Source organism: Octopus sinensis, linkage group LG13 (genome assembly GCF_006345805.1).
Source record: "Octopus sinensis linkage group LG13, ASM634580v1, whole genome shotgun sequence".
NCBI lineage: Eukaryota > Metazoa > Mollusca > Cephalopoda > Octopoda > Octopodidae > Octopus > Octopus sinensis.
The window spans coordinates 10628418-10648417 of record NC_043009.1 but is presented as its reverse complement, the minus strand read 5'-3'; the positions used below and the strand labels follow the sequence as shown (position 1 = coordinate 10648417).

General features: G+C 35.0%; 1 protein-coding gene across 1 annotated transcript in view; it reads left to right on the top strand.

Annotated features, from left to right (window-relative positions):
* LOC115218563 (mucin-5AC) overlaps positions 1-20000 on the top strand; it is an 82900-nt gene that overhangs the window by 48899 nt on the left and 14001 nt on the right. Inside the window, exons 2-4 of the mRNA XM_036508544.1 lie at positions 12448-12587; positions 16718-16854; positions 19264-19386. Of these exons, the coding sequence (XP_036364437.1) occupies positions 12448-12587; positions 16718-16854; positions 19264-19386 (400 nt within the window). The remainder of the gene's footprint in view (positions 1-12447; positions 12588-16717; positions 16855-19263; positions 19387-20000) is intronic.

Below are 20000 nucleotides of genomic sequence, written 5' to 3'. Positions count from 1 at the left end.
CATAAATATGTATGTATGTATGTATGTATGTATGTATGTATGTATGTATGTATGTATGTATATAATGAGAAATAAATCGTGTAAGCCAGTAGTGTGAATTTAGGTAAATTAGCTAGATGATGAAATTTACGCTAAAAAATTCTAAATGAGCTGAAATTTGCCTCTTAATGGAGAAAGCAAACAAAAACCTATCGGCGCCTAGCAGAAACTGTTACTGATTTGCAAAACAGACAATTTCAAGGAATTATGAATTAATTTCACTGAAAAATTTTGATGCTTCGGGGAAATCATAGATATACGTATATATAGATAAGTAGGTAAGGAAGGTGTATATATGTAGGCGTCTGAATGAGTGTGTCTGTTTGTGTGAGAGTGTGGCGTGTGGATGTATGTATGAGCATCAATATGTGTATGTGTAAGAAGGCGATGAGTTGACGGAATCGTTATCACGCTGGGCAAAATGGTTAATGGCATTTCGTCCATCTTTACGTTCTGAATTCAAATTCTGCCGAGGTCAATTTTGCCTTTCATCATTTCAGGCTGGAAAAACAAGTACCAGTTGTACACTGGGTTGATGTAATTGACTTGCCCTTTCCCCCTAAATTGCTGGCCTAGTGCCAAATTTTGAAATCAATATGCGTATGTGTGGGTAACTATGCAAAAAAACCCATATCATAGTAGATACTAACGTCAGAATAGACTGAAAAGGTATTGATTTTGTAGTAGGAGGAAATCGTTTAATCTAACCCAATTTACTCTTAGTTAAATCCTTAGTTCCTCTTTAATCAAGCATCCGATTCACCCTTCACCTTTTTTTTTTATTCTTCTGGTTTGTAGAAATAACCTTACAAGGTCCAAGATAATTTAATAACCATTCTAAAAACTGATGAATAATTCGCTGACCTGAAGTGGTGAGATCGAATAACATCAGTTGAGAATTGATTAGATACTGGAGCTGTCTAACCGCTTCAAAGAAAGGAAATTTCTACGTTTCTTAGCAATTATAAATGGAATATGTATTGATCCCGCGAAAGTAAACACTTGAGACATAACAATAGCGCTGTTCTTGCCTATGTAATTTCGAAATGTTTTATAATAGACTTGTATGTTAAAAGTGGAAAATTACAACTATGTTGACAAACATTTTTTTAGTTGTTTCAGTCATTAGATTCCGGCCATGCTGGGGCACCGCAGTCAAAAAATTTTAATCGAATGAATTGACCTCAGGACTTAATTTTTAAGATTGGTACTTACTTTATCGATCTGTTTTGCCGAACTGATATATTATGGCAACGTAAACCTACCGGCACAGGTTGTCAAACAGTGGTGAGAAGACAGACACAAAGACACACACACACACACACATGTACACACGCTCACAGACACACACACACACTCGTACACACACACACACACACACACACACATATATATATATATTGTTGTATTTTGGGATGGACAGTTTTTTTTGCCAAATAAACACACGCATTATATATTCGTTCTTCACTCGTTTATTATCGTTCTTATTTTATCTCATATACTCTCTCCGGAAATCTTTCGTCACACATCTGTGACCTCTTCAGTGACACTTTCCGTCCTCGTGTGTGCTCCTACTCCGCTCTGTCCATTCATAAACGTATATATATATATATATATATATATATATATATATATATATATAAGTGAAAAGGGGTATAGTGAACTTGCCGTGCGAAGTGGAATATCCAACGTTTCAGATGCAATCCTTCGACAGGGGGCAGAGAAAAAGAGATGAAAAGGAGAAAAAAGTCAGAGTTTCCATCCTCTCAGCTTGAAAAACTGGCTGCAACTGACAATGGACGAAAAGTAACGCGGGTTACGCACGTGAAACAGAAGTTATAGGGAGAGGGCGTGCAGACAGGAGGAGGAAATGGGTGATGGAGAGAGTGGAAGTAAGTAAATACGGGAATGTTGCGGAGGGAGAGTGTCGAAGGAGGATTAAAAATGGCAAAGAAGAATTAAGAGGAGGCGAAAGGATGAAAGGAAAAACGTTCATTCATACCTGTTGGGGATATATTGCCAAGATCGAATATGAGACGTTGCTTCTTTCGTTTCCTAGAGAAGAAGGATCCGTGGTGCAAGGCCACACCACACACTGACAAATCTGCAATAGAATGATTTACAGTGTTGAAGTGGGTGGCGATTGGTTGGCCTGGCATACGAAGCATTATGCTTCTGATGTGTTCGTGAAAACGATCCCCGAAGCGTCGCCCTGTTTCTCCAATGTAAAGAGCACCGCAGGGTTTGCATACAATGCAATATATGAGATTCGCCGAAGTAGGGTGTTATGCGATACCGTTTCTTGGGCCCCGTGATGGTGGTAATATTGTTGATGTAGGGGCATGTGTTACAACGTCGGCGAGAACATTTACAGGTTCCAGGTTATGCGGAACTGGGAGCTCTGAAGCTTCTAACAAAGAGATTTCTAAGACTCGTATCATTTTTAAGACAGGAGAGGTGATGAGGAAAAGATAGGGGCGGTTGTTGGGTCCGAAAGAAGAATGCAAAAGTTGTGGGTGAGATTGTGCTTTAGAGGGAGGATGGACGGGTGGTAGGTGAGATAGAGTGGGATACGGATGGTGGAAGTGCGTGATGATGGTAGGTGAGCTGCTGCGGTGCGGTTGATGGCTTGGGATCGGTGGAGTACCGACTTGACAACTGATGGGGGATATCTTCGATTTAGAAAAAACTGTCGCATCGTTTTGCGATATGATTCGAAATCCGAATCGATGCTGCAAAGTTGTCGAAGGCGAAGAAATTGAGAGAAAAGTATAACAGATTTAATGTTTGGGACGAGAGGAAAGTCGTGGAGGTAGGAGTGGAAGTCAGGAGGTTTCTAGTAGACAGAGGTGGAGAGGTGGGTATTGTATATTTTAACGGAAATGTCAAGAAAGCAAAGAGAAGTATGATATGGTGTGGGTGAAAGGTATTAACAAAAGAAATAAAATCGTTGAGCTGTTGTCTGTTAACGCTTATATGTATATATACATACATATATATATATATATATATATAATATATATATATATATATATATATAATATATATATATAGGTGAATGAATTATCCTATTTTATGTTATCGTCAGCATGAAAATTCGCAGTCATCGAAATTTTGTTTGTCTTGTTGTCGAGAGAGGCTCCCTTTCTTTCCTGATGAGAGGATTGCATAATGCACCTTTATTCCTTTGGAATGAAAACATGTTGTCTTCGAAAATATGTCGAGAGTAAAGGAAATTTGTTAACATCTTCGTTCGACTCCATTCTTTCATTTATTATATATATATATATATATATATATATATATATATATATATATATATATATATACATATAGATAGATAGATAGATGATAGATAGATAGATAGATAGATAGATAGATAGATAAATAGATAGATAGATAGATAGATAGATAGATAGATAGATAGATAGATAGATAGATAGATAGATAGATAGTATATGCACGACGGGCTTCTTTCAGTTTCAATCTACCAAATCCACTCACAAGGCTTTGGTCGGTTCGAGGCAATAGTAGAAGACACGTGCCCAGGGTGCCATACAGTGGACTATTTATGAAGTACTAAGACGGTGTAATGATTTGGCAACTCTTACATTAGAGTATCTTTTTTTTTCAGAATGTTCTTTTTTTTCTTTTTAATATTCGTGAAAAATTCCCGCCAGAGTCAACGAATTATATCGTACCACACGGTCACGCCTGCACCTGGAAAAAAAATAACTGTCTCTAGCATGAAGAATTTTTTTTTATGAGCAAGTTCGTCTTCAGTTTATTTTATACTACTTTTATCAATGAACTATGATGACACTTTCAATACTGTTAATTTAAATAAAGTTTATGGTATTTTTCTTATCGACAGCCAATAATAAACTGTTATATTCCTGAGAGTTGTTCGACGGACTTCGATTAAGCTATCACAATCTCATGGAGAAGGAAAAGGGCAAGGAATTAGGCATTTGCTTAAAGTTTATTTACTAATTCTTTAGTCAATAAAAGAATTACCTGTCGATAATAATAAGCAAGTACCAAGTTTATTTTATATATATATATCGCAGGAGTGGCTGTGTGGTAGGTAGCTTGCTAACCAACCACATGGTTCCGGGTTCAGTCCCACTGCGTGGCACCTTGGGCAAGTGTCTTCTGCTATAGCCCCGGGCCGACCAATGCCTTGTGAGTGGATTTGGTAGACGGAAACTGAAAGAAGCCCGTCGTATAATATGTATATATATGTGGTGTGCGTGTATGTTTGTGTTCTGTGTTTGTCCCCCTAGCATTGCTTGACAACCGATGCTGGTGTGTTTACGTCCCGGTTACTTAGCGGTTCGGCAAAAGAGACCGATAGAATAAGTACTGGGCTTACAAAAGAATAAGTCCCGGGTCGAGTTGCTCGATTAAAGGCGGTGCTCCAGCATGGCCGCAGTCAAATGACTGAAACAAGTAAAAGAGTAAATGAGTATATCTTTAAACACAAAAAGAGCCTTGCAGGGCTCTTTTTGTGTTTAAAGATGTCTCCTTGTTTACGCCTACCATGTTCTTCGACTGTGAAGGCGAGTGGCTTAGTGGTTAGAGGTATTCGGTTCACGATCGTAAGGCCCTGAGTTCCATTTCCGGTGTCGCGTTGTGTCCTTGAGCAAGACACTTTATTTCACGTTGTTCCAGTTCGCTCAACTGGCCAAAGTGAGTAGTACTTGTAATTCAAAGGGCCGGCCTTATCACACTTTATTCTGTGTCACGCTGAATGTCTCTGGAAACCTCATTAAGGATACACAAGTCTGTGGAATACTCAGCCACTTCCATGTTAATTTCATGAGCAGGCTGTTCCATTTTAGTAGTTTTAGTACTTCGATTTGTTCAGATAGTAATTGTAGCATAGCAGACGAGATATTGCTACCACCGTCTCGTTTTCCCCCAATCCTTTATATTCTTTTAAGACATGAGGCAATGTAAACGTCGGTGTGATTTGAACGCAGAACGTAAAGAGTCGGAACATTTACCTCAGGGAATTTACCCGACGCTCTAACGTTTCTGCAAAAGGACTGGCTAAGATTAATAATACATCACACATTTCTGACAGTTCCATCTATATAAATGTAAATTTACTAAGATCTTATGTTATTTGTGACATTATGAACTTTGAATATTCAGGAAAAGAATGAGGACGCCAGCAAATTACCTACTTCCTCACTCCACACTCCACACTCCACACACTCACTCATACACACACACACACAAACAAACACACACACACACACACACTCACTCACCTTGGAATATTGCCCGTAATTTATTAACTAATTCATAACAACTATATGAATGCACTCTAAGCACGCACACAGATATATATGTATTCATGTGTGTGCGGGTATATATATATATATAAATTATATATATATATATATATATATATATATATATATATATATATATATAAATATACCGCAAACATACACACAAAGATATTCCAACCAAATGGCAAACCTACGGCACGTCAAAATGTTGGCACCTATCCCCCTTTATTCACTATGTTTATTATACCATATGGGCTCAATTGAAAGCAGGGTTTGTATGTGAGTATATATATATATATGTATATATGTATGTATATATGTATATATATGCATATATGTATGGGTATATATATATATACAAATATATATTATATATATATATAATATATATATATATATGTATATATATGTAATATGTGTATATATATATATATATATATTATATAATATATATATATATATATATATTATATTATATGTATGTATGTATGTATGTATGTATGTATGTATATATATATTAATGAAGGAGTATGGCTCTGGTTAGAGCGTCGAGCTTATGATCGTGATGTTGTGAGTTCGAATCCTAGACCGGGTTGCGTGTTGTGTTCTTGAGCAAGACACTTTATTTCACGTTGCTCCAGTTCATTCACATGTAGACGTCACCGGTGCCAAACTGTATCGGCCCCTTTGCCTTTCTCTTGGATAACACTGGTGGCTTGGAGAGAGGAGGCCAGTTTGCATGGGTAACTGCTGGTCTTCCATAAACAAACTTACCCGGACTTGTGCCTGGAAGGGTAGTTTTCTAGGTGCAATCTCATGGTCAGTCATGACGGAAGGGGTTTCAGCATATATGTGGGAGGGGTGGTTAAGAAGCTTGCTTCCCAACCACATGGTTCCAGATTCAGTCCCACTGCATGTCACCTTGGGCAAGTGTCTTCAACTATTGCCTCGGAACGATCAAAGCCTTGTTAGTGGATTTGTTAAACGAAACCTGAAAGAAGCCCGTCGTATATATGTGTGTGTGTGTGTGTCTTTGTGTCTGTGTTTGCTCCCCCCCCCCCACCATCACAGCTTTGACAACCGGTGCTGGTGTGTTTACGTCCCCGTACCTAGCGACTCGGCAAAAACAAACAATAAGATAAGTACTAGGCTTTAAAAAAAGTTCTGGGGTCGATTGTTCGACTAAAAACCCTTGAAGGTGGTACGCTAACATGCTGCAGTCAAATGCCTGAAACAAAATAAGGAATAAAAGAATATATATATATATATATATATATTATATATATATATAATATATATATATATATATATTATATATATATATATGCACATAGTACCGTATAAAAAACTATTCGCACCGAAAGCATATATATATAGATAGATAGATAGATAGAGAGATAGAGGATAGAGAGATACTCACAAATATATTTTGATGAGCACGCGTGTGTATGCATGTGTGTGCAAGACAAGGTATGAATAATGATTATTACATTCTTTTTTTATTACAGTAAATTTGACTTACAGCTGTTTCTTGTTGTCCTTATAGGTTCGTTACTGGCGGCAGGTTGAACAGTATTGTCTGCTTGATGTTCTATATTTATGTATATATATATATATATATTCGTATATATATTCAGTTATTCTGATAAACAAATTAAATTTGATAGCATGGATTTGATATAAAATATAAATGTGTGTGTGTGTACAGGCAAACAGAAAGAAAGCAAAGACTAAAGACTTCCAGACGATAAATATCTAAGTATGAAAATATAGATAATTATATACTAATAGATCAAACTGGCATGGTCAGCATAAGATAGAGAAAATTAAAGGGGGAGAGGTAAGGTGTTATCAGTTAACACCTGTTTCTGGAGGTTCGGGTTCCGTCATAATATTCGTAGGTGTTGTTCACCATTATATAACGGCCGCAGACGTAGCAAATAAGCAGTAGATAAATCGAGCCTCTATCATCAGGGTAGAAAAGAAATTTACATTGCAGATCACGATGCAGAGACATTATACACACACACTATATAAGTATAATATATATATATATATATAATATATATATATATATATATATATATCTATATATATATATATATATATAAATATACGGTTTAAGTAATGAGATTCAAGTAAGTTCTAATGAATTCACATGAATATGGTCCTTAACTAGGATGCACTGGAAATCTATATGGTGTTAACCATACGACAAAGTGGGGTGATTACAAATAGGAAAAAAGCAACAAGAATGGATCAATATATTGGTACATTGTTTCGTACGAGGACATCTTTAATAAAGCTACAAAAATTGCAGTTAAATATAGGTGGCTCGTACTCATCAGCCGAAAAAACATCAGAGATTCCCAAACATCAAAGGGGGTAATGTTACACTTATGAAACATCATGGAAAATTCTATAAAAATGAGAATTTAGATAACATATTGGTTCTTAAGAGCTCAATTAGTATTATACAGTCATATATCAGGTTATTAAAAAGTTTTTTCAAAACATCATAGTTTTCCAGAGAGTGAAGATACAAATGAGGGTGTGAGTTTAACTGCATTGAAGAAAATTCGATTCCTGGAGATCCGATGAGAGGTTTTGAACTTACAGAATATGTTCTTGTCCATATATAGTTCATAGTAAATTGTTAATCAAGCTATGTGAAGAAATTTTGGATACAATCGTGCGAAATTTCTGGGAACTGCTGTATTATAATCCGAGTAAGAAGCAAAGCGACAGTCTTTTCGTGTAGAGGAACAGATTGTTATTGAAATTTACAAGAATCACAGAGCTAAGGAAGAAAGAAGATGATTTACCAGTTACTGCTATTAATTGCTAAAAAGAGGGAACGGGAAGCTAAAAGGGAGGGTCACAAGTTGTTACTATAAGAAAACATCTAAGCTTATTTGGTGCAAAATTCGAACTGAGGTCATTTAATTTATTTCTTTATTTATTAATGTTACGATTAATAGATTGTCAGGTTACAATGAGAGGTCAGAAGAAAAGAAAAGAAAAAAGAAAACAGGAGTTATTTTCTAATGAAACCATACAATTATATTATAATATATTATATTATATTATAATAGGTTTGGGATTAGCAGAATTAGTTATTAGTGTAAAAGAAACTAAGAAGTTTAACTAATTTTCTATAAGTAGGTTAAAGTGAAATAGACTAAGAAATAGAGAGAAAAAAATAGAGAGAAAAATTTAAATTATCTACATAGTCTAATAGAATGAAGAATTAAATCAATTAACTTAAATCAATAAGTATCACCTAGTTTTGAAAAAACTTTTTAATAACCTGATATATGACTGTATAATACTAATTGAACTCTTAAAAACCAATATGTTATCTAAATTCTCATTTTTATAGAATTTTCCATGATGTTTCATAAGTGTAACATTACCCCTTTTGATGTTTGGGAATCTCTGATGTTTTTTCGGCTGATGAGTACGAGCCACCTATATTTACTGCAATTTTTGTAGCTTTATTAAAGATGTCCTCGTACGAAACAATTGTACCGATATATTGATCCATTCTTGTTGCTTTTTTCCTATATATATATATTAATAGTTATCGCCAAGCTAATATGGCAGTCCATAAATATAGGATGAATGCTGCCGTTGATTAGCCCCAAGAGGCCATCGCCTCTAGCAAGCTATGTGACACACGAACCTGTGTCCATTATAATCTTCGAACGAGGGAGGTCAGCCGCTTCTCTTCGATACAGGTTCGTGTGTCACATAACTAGCTAGAGGCGATGGCCTCTTGGAGCTAATCAACGGCAGCTTTCGTCCTATGTTTATGGACTGCCATATCAATATCCAGTACCTCTGCCGTAGTCTCCTTTAGAGAGACTTAGAAATAATGATAATAATAATAATAAATAATATAATAATATAATAATAATAATAATAATATGAGAATAATAATAATAATAATATAATAATAATAATATTATATAATAATCAAAATAATAATAATAATAATAATAATAATAATTAAAAATAAATAATAAATAATATAATAATAATAATAATAATAATAATAATCAAAATAATAATAATATAATAATAATAAAATAATAATAATATATAATAATAATAATAATTAAAATAATAATAATAATAATAATAATAATAATATAATAATAATAATAATAATAATAATAATAATAATATATAAGAATGAAACAATGCCCAGACAACCTTTATTACTTGCAACATAGTATTTCTTCCTAATACCAGCAAGTCGATGAATCGACCCCCGATGTTGAACAATACTCATTGTCAGTAAACTGAAACTATGATACCAGGGCGTTGACAAGCTTGGTAAGGACCATAATTACTTCTGGAGTACCAATATCTAAGGTAACATCAGTAACACGGCATTGGTTTCCACGAGGTGCAATCTACTGCCTGAAATAACTGACGCAGCCGTTGACATCAGTGAATGACGAACGCCATGCTAAGAGATCTGGTGCTTCCCATTACTGTGTACCTCTGTACCAACTGGGTGCATATGCACTAACTAAGCCATCTAATAACAAGAACAAAGGCCGCTTCTGTCAAACATTAGGCAAGGTACTGAAAGCTGTGATACAACTGAACAATGAGTGGTTTTAATGCAAGGCTAGGAAGGAATATAATTTACTAGGAAGGAGAGAGAGGAAACCAGGATTTCGGGAAAATTAACAGCAATAATACCATACGTTTCTCTTTTTCTTTTTTGTTTTTCACGTTTTTTTTTTCAGTCATTAAAACACGATCTTCTGCCAGAGGATTAAATTAAACACAGGGACACACAGATCCAAACACTTGAAGCACTTTGTGCCAACCGATTTGCAAATCTAAACTTCAACCTTGCGTCCAACACCCACCCAAACCATCTGTGTTTGTAAATATATATTTATATCTATATCTATATCTATCTATATATACATACATATATATATATAACATATATACATATATATATATATTATATATATATATATATATATATTACTATATATAATATATATACATATATATATATATATATATATATATATATATATTATATATATATATATATATATATATATATATATATATAATATATATATATATATATATATACCATGATAGGTAATATGTATTGTATTTATTTCCATGCTGGCCACTTGATAATATCGATATTGTCCGTATTTAAAATTTATATATATATATATATATATATATATATAATATGAATTAGAGATAAACTACTATTATGCAACTCAAACAGTGATAGACATAAACCAATACATAAATAACAATAATATATATAATTAATAATATATATATATGTGTGTGTGTGTGTGTGTGTGTGTGTGTTGTATGTATATATGTATGTATATATTTAGGAAGAATTCATGAAAAAAACAAAAATCGAAGACAGGTGGTGTAGAAAACAAACAGATGTCTTTGTATAACGCTCGGGACATGTATATATACATATGTATACTTATGCGCACATATACAAATATGCATACGTATACATATTTATATGACTATGTATGTGCGTGTGTGTGTGTGTTGTATGTATGTGTACGTGCGTGCGTGGACCAGAAAATATTCCAGTCATGATTTTGATGGATGTTGGCAACCTCAGCACAAGTACTCTTCCAGGTCACGTCTGCGAAATCTGGAACCAAGTGTATGTACTTCTGTACAGGGGCAAACCGTTGCTACACCACAGAGGCTTGGAGCTAAGAATACATAATTTAAACATTGTCTCCATATAATGTATTAAAATAAGGCAGAAAAATTTGTTTGCTGCAATAAAATCATTCCTGATGCCGGAAAGGTCCAAGCCAAAGTCATCCTCAATAAATTTAGCCCGATCAATCAGCATCAAAAAACATCATTCTTTCTGCTGGAAGGTAATTTGTGAAGTGAGAAAGCAACAGTCAGCCCAGATAGAAGCGAGAAAGAGACACAGCCGTTGGGTTACACTTGGAAACTTCAACTTAATCTTTGTTTACTCTTTAAATCTGTAAAAAAAATTTCAAATGTACAGTATTCGAAATATCTCAAAAGGGAAAAATTGATCACCATTAAATGCGATGAACAGCAAAAAGGTCCGGCGTCGTTGGACTGTTTCGTTAGCATATCAGTTTCCGTTTATCTACGATGTTTCTAATAATATGTTTCAACTTTTTCTCCATATCTAAAGAAAGGGTGTTGAGAGTGTACCACACGGCCCAACATGGTTAATTCCGAAAGTAAAGGAGAGATAGGAATCAACCTCCAATTTGACTGTTATTTTATTTATCGGTCCCGGAATAATTAAAAAATAAAGTTGTAAAGTTGACCTTGACAGAGGTCTCAGAACGCAGAGCGCCAAATTATGCCCATGTATGTCTGCTTGTGTGCGTGTACGTGAGTGTGTTTGTATGTGTGCAAATATTGTATATTTTGAGAGGCAGAATATTTTCATTGACATGAATTATATAAATATAGCTAAAAGAGCAATTATAGTTCTAAAGACTCCAAAATTAATGTGTTCTGGGCATTGTCGGAATCGCATTTCTTAGGTTATTAGGCACTTAATTCTGGCAAGAGGTTATAATCCCAATCTAGTTCAAAAGTGAGGTTAGTCTGCAGTGATTCTTGTTCAGTAATCACTGGTGCTTTGATGCATATTTTGCCAAGACATCTCGTGTTATCAAAGCTCCACTCAACTTAGTTGTAAATAATTACTGCAGTAGAATTGTTTTTATCTTTAATGCCAACAGCAAGGGATGGCAATACTCTATATTTTGACCAAAGATTTGTTGATTTGCAGGCAGATTTTCAAATATTTATACGGAAATATTTACTTATGGCATTAAGAGACAGAGAGATAAGGAGACAATGCAATGACTGTGTGGATAAATTACTCAATCAGTCTTTGAATCATATTTTCAAACAATCTAGGACTCTTGCTGTTTCTGACTATGCATAATTCTAGTTATCCTTCGTGTTGAAAATCACTTTCAGATTTTCTAGACTAAGAAACGCTTATCGTTGAATAAGTTTGCATCTGAATGGCATATGTAACTTTTTTTATTTATATATTTTTCACTTACAGTCACTATTGAATTTGAAGATAGCGGTTTGGGATTATGCTGACGTGGATGTCTTCCAAAGAGTAGATTATATGTCGTCCTATATTAAAGTAGAGAGACACTTTGCATGGAAAATCATAAACCTCAAAGGAAGAGTAAGCAGGTGAGTCCTTTGTTATAATGTTTCAAGAAGTGCTTATGTTTTTGCTTATAAACGCGTAAAATGGAAACTAGTTTTCTTGAAAACCTGAAACCGAGCTTGAAAATCATCCAAATTCCTCATCTAAAATTACGCTTCTTTTGTGAGAGAATCTTGTTTCCTAAATCTGGTGTGTATGCTCACAGTTACTGCAAAATAATGATTTTTATTGGTTTTTATTGACATTTGAGCCAAAGAATCATTTGCGCTCAAGCAACTATTCTCTCATTATACGTTTGAAAGCTAAAGCAAAGAGAAAGTAAAAGAAGATGGGTCATAGTTTAAAATTAATTTTTCAGCTGTCTGGTTTGTTGTTCTACGTAAAAAGTGGGTTCAGTTTTCAAGGTAAACTAAGCTGACGCTGCTAGTAAAGAGTCTGTTAAGATAACATAACACTGGTCATGAGTGTATCAATAAGAATATGACAAATACTTCAGACACTGAGAGTCTGCAAATTATGTAAATATGTATTCAAAAAGGAAAACATAACAAAAGTATGTTTCTATATTAGCCACACGGGTGTGGAACGTGTAATAAAATACAATGAACATTAAACGAAAGGCTTAGGAACATGTAAGATGAGACAAAAAAAGTTAGGTACAAAAGGACGGGAATGTAAAAGATGTTATGCAATTATATAGAGACACATTAAACAAAATTAACATAATTACATAGAATAAGTAAAACATATATACTTAAAAACGCATTAATTAAAACAAAATTACGTGAGTAATAAAAGATTGAAGACCTTTAGCGTTCCCATACACGGACGAAAAGCTACTGGATGGGTTGGCGTTCACTCTTACAATAGGACAGATTCAATGCACACAGCGGCAGTCTGACCGTGGAGGACGGAACCAAAACCAGCCGTCATGAGAACAGCTACGTATTGGTGATCGACCTTATCGAAAGCTTTGAATGATCTAAATTGATTAGTCTCACCCATACGATCCTACTTTGGTGGAAGCACTCCGTCGGTTACGACGACGAGGGTTCCGGTTGATCCGAATCAACGGAACAGCCTGCTCGTGAAATTAACGTGTAAGTGGCTGAGCACTCCACAGACACGTGCACCCTTAACGTAGTTCTCGGGGATATTCAGCGTAACACAGAGAGTGGAAAAGCGGAAATGAAATTTTGAAGTAAAACAAATTCCCTTATCGTCTCACAAGAATGCAAAAAAGAGAAAAAAGGATAAGAACAGATAGCTTTAGCTAAAGAAAAGGAACTGAAGAGGAAAACTGAAGGAATGATCATGCAGCACAGGAATCTAAGGGTAGATTGGAACAAGAGCATGATAGAGCTTGGTCTAAGGCGACGAGCTGGCAGAAACGTTAGCACGCCGGGCGAAATGCTTTGCGGTATTTGTCTGCCGCTACGTTCTGAGTTCAAATTCCGCCGAGGTCAACTTTGCCTTTCATCCTTTCGGGGTCGATTAAATAGTACCAGTTACGCACTGGGTCGATATAATCGACTTAATCCGTTTGTCTGTCCTTGTTTGTCCTCTCTGTGTTTAGTCCCTTGTGGGTAGTAAAGAAATACAAATAGGTATTTCGTCTGCCGTTACGTTCTGAGTTCAAATTTTGCCGAGGTCGACTTTGCCTTTCATCCTTTCGGAGTCGATTAAATAAGTACCAGTTACGCATTGTGGTCTATGTAATTGACTTAATCCCTTTGTCTGTCCTTGTTTGTCCCCTCTGTGTTTTAACCACTTGTCGGCAATAAAGAAATAAAAGCATGATAGCGCAACAAGATTGCAAAGTTAAATGAGGTATGTGTGGTGATGAATACAATAAGATCATAATACACATTGTATCGAAATGTCTACAGTTAACTCATTATGAATATATAAAGTAAAGTCATGATGAGTTTGTTGCAACAGTATCCTGGAATTTTTGTATGCACAAAAAAAGAAGCTATAACCACTTTGTGGAAAATAGACAGACAGTCTCTTGAAAACAGTGAAGTGGGGTTGTTATGGGATTTTACTATACGAACCAAATAGGACACAACAAACGGGTATTGTAGTCGTCGATAAGAAGAAACTACACATTGTAAACGATACGGTATACTCATTTGCGACCAGAGGTATACGAAAGAAGAAAGTTCAGTGTTATACTGATAAGACGTATGTAATTCTCAAGTGCTGGTAATGAAGAAGTCATAAAGTTCATGATACATCTGATTATTATTGGAGTCTTAGAAATAGACACAAAATTTTGAGAGCAAACATTGAAAATATTGACCTTAACCGGGGAGTAGAGTCAGTGCGCCAAACATGTATACAGATTCAACAAGATGTATTAGATTCAACAATATCGAATTCAACAAATAACCTTATAACATTAAAAATTACCCGTGAAATAATACAACAATAATTATTTAAAATCAAATATATAAATATCATTATAAAAACAAAAGAAACTGACATTAACATAATACTAAAAAAAATTCTAATTTTAATTTACCCATAGTAAAATAAATTAACTTTTTCTCTAAGCCCACAACCTAGCATTTTTCTATAAACTAATTTTACAAATAATTAAAAGTCAATTCCCCTAATATACCCAACATTTAAAATAAATATCAATAAAGGAATAATATATAAAAGTAATAAATTCTCATTCCTCTTATTAACATTTAAAACTTTTATAAATCTTATCATCTGACCATGATCAACCGTAACATAAAAAATGAATGTCATTTGTCTGACATAACAGAAAATAGATTTTAATGGCTTTATAACTTTGATAGGCTGAGTTAGAATATATTTTGTTATTGGGACTGGAAGCACTCCGTCGGTTACGACGATGAGGGTTCCGGTTGATCCGAATCAACGGAACAGCCTGCTCGTGAAATTAACGTGTAAGTGGCTGAGCACTCCACAGACACATGCACCCTTAACGTAGTTCTCGGGGATATTCAGCGTGACACAGAGAGTGACAAGGCCGGCCGGCCCCTTGAATACAGGTACAACAGAAACAGGAAGTAAGAGTGGAGAGAAAGTTGTGGTGAAAGAGTACAGCAGGGATCACCACCATCCCCTGCCGGAGCCTCGTGGAGCTTTTTAGGTGTTTTCGCTCAATAAACACTCACAACGCCCGGTCTGGGAATCGAAACCGCGATCCTATGACCGCGAGTCCGCTGCCCTAACCACTGGGCCATTACTACGGTGTACTTCAATTGATGATTTGTTTTTGAATTGTAAAGGATTGGCAGGGTATGAAGAAGTAAAAGCATGTGCGAGTGGGAAAGCGGTTGTGAAATAACAAGGAGTGAAAGAGTGTGATGTTGAAAACGAAAAAGAAAATGGAAGTGTGTGAAGATATAGAACGCGATTCAGATATCACTGGTTTTCTCTAACCATTATTGGAGCTTATTGTTAATTGGGCAACCTGTGAATGTTGACACACAATTTAGCTTTAACACTTTGCGAGTCAAAACTGTATTAAGGAGCTAAGCAGCACTTGAAATTATGGAGCCAACGTATTATATTTTTTTGTTTTCTATGATTCTACTTAAGTGACAAGAATCTGATTCGAGGGGAATTGTGGGTGAGTTCGAAACGCTGCAGTGACACTTTCTTAAGTGTTCAAAGAAAAGAAGAGAAAAATAAAGGGAATTTATTTTTATATTGTTATACTTTTAGTCTTTATTTTTGTGTGTTAGATGTTCGTAATTGATTTAGCTTTTGACGAGTGAAAAAAAAATCTAGGATAATTAAGAAATTTTTGTATGGATGTAGAATGGAGTAAAAAAAAATATGCGTAATCAAATTGCAGTGAATGCTTGTTTTTTACCTCCTGATTCTCTGCACACACACATATATATATGTGTGTGTGCATACATACATACATACATACCATACACTACATACATACATACATACATACATCATACATATATATATAATATATATATATATATATGACAATATGTTACTACTCGGTAGTATATATATATACATACATATATATATATATAATATATATATTATATAATATATATATATATATATGTATACATATATATATACACACACGGCAACACATATATATATATATATATATTATATATTTTTTTTTATTTTGCAGTATGTTTCTTCAGCTAAAGATGTATTGCAATCAGAACTATTATGGAAGCACTTGTAAAACATATTGTATTCCGACAAATTCTGAGAAGGGCCATTATAAATGTGACAAAAATACCGGCCGCAAAAAATGCTATACTGGTAAATATTATACACAGTTTCTGAGCACAACCACCATCATTATCCCCACCCGTCTAAAATATACATCTATCAAAAAAAAAAAGAGCCCCCCCTGTTTTTATACTGTTTGATTGCTTGGTTGAATGCATGAGAATTCTTCTCTTGTAAATCATAAGTTACGAAGTCCGAATTTTTTTTATACATGATTGATAAGCAAAATAGAAAGAAATGTTCTGTCTTTAGCAAGTTATGTTATATTTTCAAGGAGCTACCGAATTTACTAAAAGCGAAAGTTTTTGTGCTGCATTTTGTATACTCTAGAGTAATACATATAAATATATGGATTATACAATAACTCATAGGCAGTCGAACGAAAAACTGAAAGCCACGAAAGCCCATCGCCACACAAAGCCGCAGAACAATGCGTTCCCTTTCAGATGTTAGTGCCTATAATGGTTAGTAATGCATATGAAAACAAATTTTGTCTCCTACATTTTCTTAGTCATTTGCTGGCTTCATTCGCTGAACTGCGACCATGCTGGAACACTGCCATCAGCGATATACTTCATTGCATCGATCCCAGCGCCTATTTTACTGGTGCCTGTTTGTCGTACCGTGGCTCAGTGGTTACAGCGTCGAGCTTACGATCATGAGGTTGTGAGTTCGAATCCCGGTGCGGGCTGCGTGTTGTGCTCTTGAGCAAGACACTTTATTTCACGTTGCTCCAGTTCACTCAGCTGTAGAAATGAGTTGCGACGTCTCTGGTGCCAAGCTGTATCGGCCCCTTTGCCTTTCCCTTGGATAACACTTGTGGCGTGGAGACGGGAGGCTGGTATGCATGGGTGACTGCTGGCCTTCCATAAACAACCTTGCCCGGACTTGTGCCTGGGAGGGTAACTTTCTAGGAACAATCACATGGTCAGTCATGACCGAAGGGAGTCTTAGCATATATATATATATATATGTGTGTGTGTGTGTGTGGCGTGTGTGTGTGTGCCAAGCCGTATCGGCCCCTTTGCCTTTCCTTTGAATAACATCAGTGGTGTGGAGAAGGGAGGCCGGTATGCATGGGTGTCTGCTGGCCTTCTATAAACAGCCTTGCCCGGACTTGTAAAAGAGGTGAAAAATCATATCTTGATTTACCGAGACCAACTGGTGCTTGGGTGCATCTAGCAAGACTAACATCAATTTGGCCGGTTTAGTGTCGAAAAAAGTTGGCTAGTTCGTCGGGCTGCATCTTATGATACAGAATCGGAGTATATCTTTTTAACAATTGTTTCTTCCCTTATAGTTAGTACTTTGCTCTGATTGTTTTTCTTTTTATATTCCATAGGTATGTGCGCGCACATGCATATATATATATATATATATATAGATAGATAGATAGATAGATAGATAGATAGATAGATAGATAGATAGATAGATAGATATGCATGTGCGTGTGTTTGTGTTTGTATGCGCACGTATATATACAATTTTACTCTTTTACGCACACACACACATACATACATATATATGACAGGCTTCTTTCAGTTTCCGCCTACCAAGTCTACTCATAAGGCTTTGGTTGGCCCGGGGCTATAGTAGAAGACACTGAACCCGGAACCATGTGGTTCGTAAGCAAGCAACTTACCACACGGCCACTCTTACGCACCTATATATATATATATTATATATATATATATATATATATATATATATATATATATATATTATATATATATATATATATATATGTAAGTATGTATGTATGTATGTATGTATGTATGTATGTATGTATGTATGTATACTTATTATAGTAAGGAGGTTATTCTCTGAATCTTTTCTTTTTGTTTTTGCAAGTTTTATTGTCACGTTTTAGCGACACTCACGAAACGCATAGAAACGATGAATAACCTACATATCACTGATTATCACGCTTTTCTTCAATAGTCAAATGTTCAAATGCACTCACTCTCTCACACACACACACACACACGCAAGAATACACGCAAATACATACATCTATGTATGTTATATATATATATATATATATGTGTGTGTGTGTGTGTGTGTGTTGTGTGTGTTGTGTGTATACCTGCAAATACACAGAAATACCTACATACATATATAAATGCATGTGTAAAAATCATTCGTTATGTGTGAGCATTTTTTAATGGTTTCGAATGCCCTACATCATAAAATGTTCAGACGTAAAATTTTACGAAAATAACACCAACATAAGACAATAACAAAAAAGAAAAACACAAAGAAACCAAAGTATCATTAGTTGTCTCGTGATACGAATTTTAAATTATTTCACATTGTTAACTGTATCATATATTCGAACTCTTAACTTTTTCTTGTAGATATTTTTCGGTTTGCTTCTTTTTCGTTTTTGTTTCTCCGCTTTCTGTTTTGTTTTTTTTTCTTCTTTCTCTTTCTATCTAGGTTGGACAGGAGAGAATTGTCACGTGAATCAAGATGATTGCTCGAGCAGTAGATGTCACAGTTCTGCTACTTGCATAGATGGTGTTAATTATTATACATGTTTATGTCCACCAGAACGAACAGGTAACTCATGCAAAGACGAAAGCAAATTTCTATAATTAACGCTGCAAAAAGCAAATAGTCGTTACATATGTGTGTGTGGTGTGTGTGTGTGTGTGTGTGTGTGTGGTGTGTGTGTGTGTGTGTGCGTGCGTGAGTGTGTGTGCATGTTTGTGTATATATATATATATATATATATATGATAGATCGGTAGCCACTACACACATTGTTTCTCTCCTTGTTTCTTTCTGGGTTCCTTTCTGTAGAAGAGCGTAGGCTCGAAACGTAAAAGACTTTTCCAATTCCTGAGCGTTATACTAATACATCTGTTTGTTTTCTACACCACTTGTCTTCGTCTTTTTTTATTTTCGTGAACTCTCCTCATATATGTTATATATATACATGCATATATATTATATATATATATATATATATATATATATATTATATATATATATATATATATATACGTGGTAGGTGCTGCAAAGTTCCTGGCTTTGAGTAAAAGAAAATACAGAAGAATCAATTAATTATGATTTTATTCAACATATTCCGCTTCCTCGGATTCACACACTTATTGCAGCGGTCCTTCTGATTTTCTAAGCGCTGTAAAAGAACTGGGAAGGTTGGGCCTATAA